This window comes from Tupaia chinensis, unplaced genomic scaffold (genome assembly GCF_000334495.1).
Source record: "Tupaia chinensis unplaced genomic scaffold, TupChi_1.0 Scaffold144255_1, whole genome shotgun sequence".
NCBI classification, from domain to species: Eukaryota; Metazoa; Chordata; class Mammalia; order Scandentia; family Tupaiidae; genus Tupaia; species Tupaia belangeri.
Window position 1 is genome coordinate 1,857,461 of NW_006204113.1, and position 5,234 is coordinate 1,862,694.

At 43.6% G+C, this 5,234-nt stretch overlaps 1 protein-coding gene across 3 annotated transcripts in view; it reads left to right on the forward strand.

The window, feature by feature from the left end:
• SUFU (SUFU negative regulator of hedgehog signaling) overlaps positions 1 to 5,234 on the forward strand; it is a gene marked incomplete at its 5' end in the record, with an annotated part of 149,979 nt that overhangs the window by 4,241 nt on the left and 140,504 nt on the right. For all 3 annotated transcript variants that reach the window (XR_003547511.1, XM_014583333.1, XM_014583334.1), the window contains 1 exon segment: positions 2,168 to 2,302. Coding sequence is in view for 2 of the 3 variants with exons in the window: in XM_014583333.1 (XP_014438819.1) it covers positions 2,168 to 2,302 (135 nt within the window).

The following is a 5,234-nucleotide window of genomic DNA, read 5'->3' on the forward strand; positions in this document are numbered from 1 at the left end:
ATTTTTTTTTTTTTTTTTTTTGCTATAGGATATGTGTGCTCACTGGTGAAACAGAGACTATGAGAGAGAAAGTGAAAAATCACTGCCCTGGAAGGGATGGCCACGCTGCAATCCCTTCTCCTCTCAGGATTTTGGGCACACATGCCTGGTGTGAGTTTCATGTTGCCAGGTCTGGGACTCAAACCGCAGTTGACCATCTTGGAGTCTAGTACCTTAACCACTACACTACCTGCTGGTCCCCCTTTTAAATTTCTTTATAAAGACAAAGTCTTGCTGTATCACCTGCTTCAGCTCCCAGCTGAGACTACAGACATGGATCTTTTTGTTGTTGTTGTTAAGACACAGGCTCTCTCTCTCTTGTCCAGGCCAGCCTCAAGCTCACAATCCTCATACCTTAGCCTCCCCGAGTCATTGGTATTACAGGCTTACACCACTGTGCCCAACCTTAAGGTTGGACTGGGAATTGAACCTGGCCTCTCCATGTGATTCTAGCCTGCAAAACAGTGTCTTAGAGGCATCCGTCACTGAGGCTGATCTCTTTGGGCTTTTTATGGGGATTTCATGCATAGGTATGATTGAACCATGGACAATCATGTGGAGAAGTGATTGAACCAAAAGGGTATGCTTATGTTAATAGCCTAGTGGAGAAACACAGCAAGGCCTGTCCAGATTCTTCTTGGCTCCTCTGTGTAGTATTTCTTATCCCTGGGGCATGGGGCAGGACCCCTTCTAAAATGCAGTCTTAGGATTTACTGTTACATGGTTCCGTCAGAGAATTTCTTTATGGCCCTCTCTAAGACAGAAAAGCAGTGGAAAACTAGAGCTTATTTTTAGTTTATTTATTTTTGGAGAGAGATTTTTGCTATAGGGCGTGTGCACTCGCCAGAAAGAAAGCAAGAAAGCACCCCCCCCGGGGGGGGGCATGACACAATCCCTTCTCCTTCATTATCCTCTCTGGGTCTTGGGCATGCACACACACGCGCACCTAGAGTGAGTTTTAAGCCACCAGGTCCAGGACTCGAACTGCAGTGGAGTACTTGGGAGTCCAGCGATGTAACCATTATACCATATTTTTAGTTTCTATGACCAAACTTGGAGAAGAGAAATTCTAGTTTCTTTGACTTGCTTTGAGGGGCTTCAGGAACCAAGGAGAAAAGGCAAAATAGTTATAGTTAGGAGACAGGAACCATGGGAAAAAAAAACCAAACCAAACAACACATTATGTGCGTGCGCACACACACACACACACACACTCCTAGTATCACACAAATCTACACATTTCTCTATACATTCTGAAGAAAAGCAGGATTTTTTTTTTTTTTTTTTTAAAGAGCAGTAATTACTAAAGGGAACTCCTACTGAATTAGATCAGACTGAGATAATGACTGAATCTCTAACTCAACTGCTTCTCTTCTGGAATCATGAGCTAGATTTAGTGTGACCCCCAGAGGCCCCAAGTCACTTGGTGTCCCAGCTCTGCATTTGAGGCAGCAGTCCCTTGGGACCATTTTCTGAGTACAGGAGCCTTGTTCCTGCGGCAGTTCTCTTTGCAAAACTGAGCTAGCCTAAGTTTGGCCTTTGTCGCATGCCGTGATAAAAGACCAGCTTTGACCTGTGGGGTGCAGGCCAGGGTCTGTGAACCGGTGGCTGTGGGTTTGTTTAGAACCAACTGTAATTAACATAGGGTACAATATAGTCTTTCAGGAATTAGCTGTCTAAGAGGCAGGAGTGGAGCGGAGCCTCTGCTTCCAGGAACAATGCCCATTGGGGATGCTCCGGATGGTCTTTCAGCAGAGGCCGATTGATTGACTGATGCACCTCTTGCCTTGAAGCTTGCCATGTTTACGGGCACTATAGAAGAGAGATAATCCCTGCCAATCCCATTTGGGATCGATCATTTGAAACAGGAGAAAGCAAAATGGGCAACCACCCAGTCTGTTTCTGTTATAAAAGAAACCCTACCTCTTGGGGGCAGGAGTCCGGAGCCTCTTGCATTTGTGGAGTTGGGTGGCTTTAGCTGCTCATCCCAGAGAAGTGTAGCCTTTAATTATCTTTTACCCTAGGTCCTTTGAGGATGGGGCCTCTAGGTTTGCAAGACGGAGATCCTTAGCTTGCCATCATCTGGCTTTCCTGCCCAATTGACACCTCTGTGTTTTGTCTTTTGCAGGTTGGGCGGCCCAGATCCCTTGGACTATGTTAGCATGTACAGAAATGTGGGGAGCCCTTCTGCCAACATCCCCGAGCACTGGCACTACGTCAGCTTCGGCCTGAGCGATCTCTATGGTGACAGCAGAGTCCACGAGTGAGTGTGTGTGGCCTGTCCACCCTCTACTTTCCGTTCCTTAACCTTCAGCCTTATTTTTGAGGTTTTCCCGAGAAGGGGTAATAATGTCATGATCCTGTGAAGTTGGCACTTCTTAGGTGGAACCTCTGGGCTTCTGCCTTCTGCCTGCATCCACTTGTGCTAAGATGGTCCTGGTTAGCACCCAGCCACTGCTCACCTGGTGCAGGAGTGTCAGCGATCGGCCAGAGGCCCCAAACCATCAGGTTCTGTCCAAGTTTGCTGTGGAGCCTGTGCTCAGAGGACAGGCAGTATAGCTGTAACTCAGAACTTGGGTGGATACCTCTTTGTCCGTTTCCTATTTTCTCTCTAGCTTATTATGAATATTTTTAGACATAAAGTTGATAGAATTTTACAGTGGAGACTCATACACCCACGATCCAATTCTACCATTAATATTTTGTTCTACTTGCTTTATTATAAATCCATCTGTCTTCCTGTCCCTTTATCCATTGTACCTACTTTTCTTTTAACCTGAATTTATCTGTTCTTTGACTATGCACTGCACATTTTTATCCTGGTCTGATTCCATTCTTGCTCTGCATGCTTCTAAATCCTACCTGCTTTTCCTATATCCCCCTGTTATCACCTAATTTGTGTTCGGGGAAAGTAAACAAATTTTAGTAAGTTAAACATAATCACTGAAGTTTTAAATCATGCAAAATAACAGCGACAATTGGAGTAATATAAAAGCTGTTTAATAAGTACCGATTATGAGCTAAACTCTCTTTTAATCATCAGTGTATACATACTAACAAATTTAATATTCACAGTAATCTTGTAATACTGGCAAATACTAATATTTGCCCATTTTATAGATGAGGAAACTGAGACATAAAGAGATTCTGTAACTTGCTTCATATCATATCTTGGAAGTGGTGAAGCCAGGATTTGAGTGCCGGCAGTCTGACCCCAGGACCCATACTCTGAATAGCTGTGCTCTCTTGCCTTCTCTATGATATACCATGTACTTCAGTAAGCTACCATCTGTAGTTAAAAACCAAACCTACATTTGTATTCCATTGTATTATTTTATTATTTTGAGGAAGTGTGTTTTTTTTTTTCTTTGATATAAATGCAGTCATCCTTCCCTCTCGTCAGCATGGTTAATCAAGAACTGATTTTATTTCTTTTTTTTTTTTTTTTGGAGAGGTTTTCGCTATAGGGTGCGTGTACTTGCCAGAAAGACAGAGAGAGGCAGAGAGACAGAAAGCGAGAAATCACCCCCCGGTGGGGTGGCCACGCCACAATCCCTTCTCCTCCATTCTCCTCTTGGGATCTTGGGCATGCATGCACATGGGCTCGGTATGAGTTTAAGTCACTGTCTGGGACTCAAACCATGGTCGACTACATGAGAGTCCAGTGTCATAGTCATTACGCCAATTGCTGGTCCTGAGAACTGATTTTATTTCTATTGTCATATCCTCTTCTGTTTTTTGCCTTTTTTTTAGACCAGAGGACACATGCACTTGTGAGGGGGTGGAAGAAAGAGGACCAATGGTCACAGGGCAGTCAACCCCTTCTCCTCCACTTCTCTACTCTCTCGGAATTTGGGACAGATGTACATATACACCTGGCATGTTTCTCAAACTTCCAGGGCTGAGATTCAGACCATGGTTGGCCATGTGGTATCTGACTCCCTTAGTTACCAGGTCAAGGGACTGGCCCCCTTTTATTTATTTATTTTTGCTTTCTGTACTACCTTTTTTGCTTCTGAGGTTATGTTTTTTGTATCTCGGTGGTAGCTCAACCTGGGCAGATTGAAAGAGTAGCAGGGCTTTTCCTGTCCTGCTTATCATAGAAACTGATTCTGTACTTGGTAATTAGCTCCGCCCACTTTGTTTTAGTTCTTACTGTCTTCCATATCATTCTGTTACAGGCCTCCAACTTTATCAGATTCTCTTGTTATCTCCATTTTGTTGGTCGAAAACTGAATCTCTTGAGGGGCTAAATGAATTGCTCTGGGTCACACATGTATGCTGCAGAAGAGCTGGGTTTGGGGTGGCGTGTCTATGTCCTAAGACTGAGCTCTTAACCGTTGGTCTGTACCACCTCTCTGCTTATAGACCCAACCCAGCTTCCTCTTCGCTCTTGTTAAGCTTGGACGTAAAGGACTTATCTCTTCATTGGTCAAGGGTTAGAAGCAACGCCTAGGCCTGTCTTGTGAGCCTTATGAACAATCCATTGCAGTGTCTGCAGAGGCTTTGGGAACAGGGAATTAATCTTGCTTGTATGGGAACCCTGCTTTACAGTATTTATAATGGAGCTAGAATAGTAAACAGATGTGGGAAGTAAAGGGCCTATGCCCAACTTTAATTTATATTTTTAATAAGAAGCCACAGAGGATATTTAGTGCAGCTAGCTTGTACCTCTTTGTTGACAGATTTATTCCAGTTAAAAAAATACCATTTCCTGGGACCAGCAGATGGCGGAGTAGTTACATCATTGGACTCCCATATGGCCGATTGCGGTGTGAGTCCAGACCAAGTGCCTTGAAACTCACACTGGGCACGTGTGCGTGTGTGTGTGTACCCAAAATCCCAGAGGAGAATGGAGGAGCAGGGATTGCAGCGAGGCCATCCAAGAGTGAAGATTTCTCACTTTCTGTCTCTTTGTCTCTCTGGCGAGCGTACAGGCCCTCTAGCAAAACTCTTTTTTTTTTTTTTTTTAACTTTCTATACTGTTTCCCCCCATTTTTTAAATTGAATTACTAAAGATCTTAATTAATCTAAATATTTTCTTAGCAAACACAGCTGATATATACATTTCCATGAACACAAGTCTAACTTTAGGCATCCTAATCCTATAAAGTATCACCTAGCTGGGGCTATATATCTTAACTGCGGTCATCGAATGGATTTTTATTTTTTTTCTGAAACTTTTCTTTTTTTTT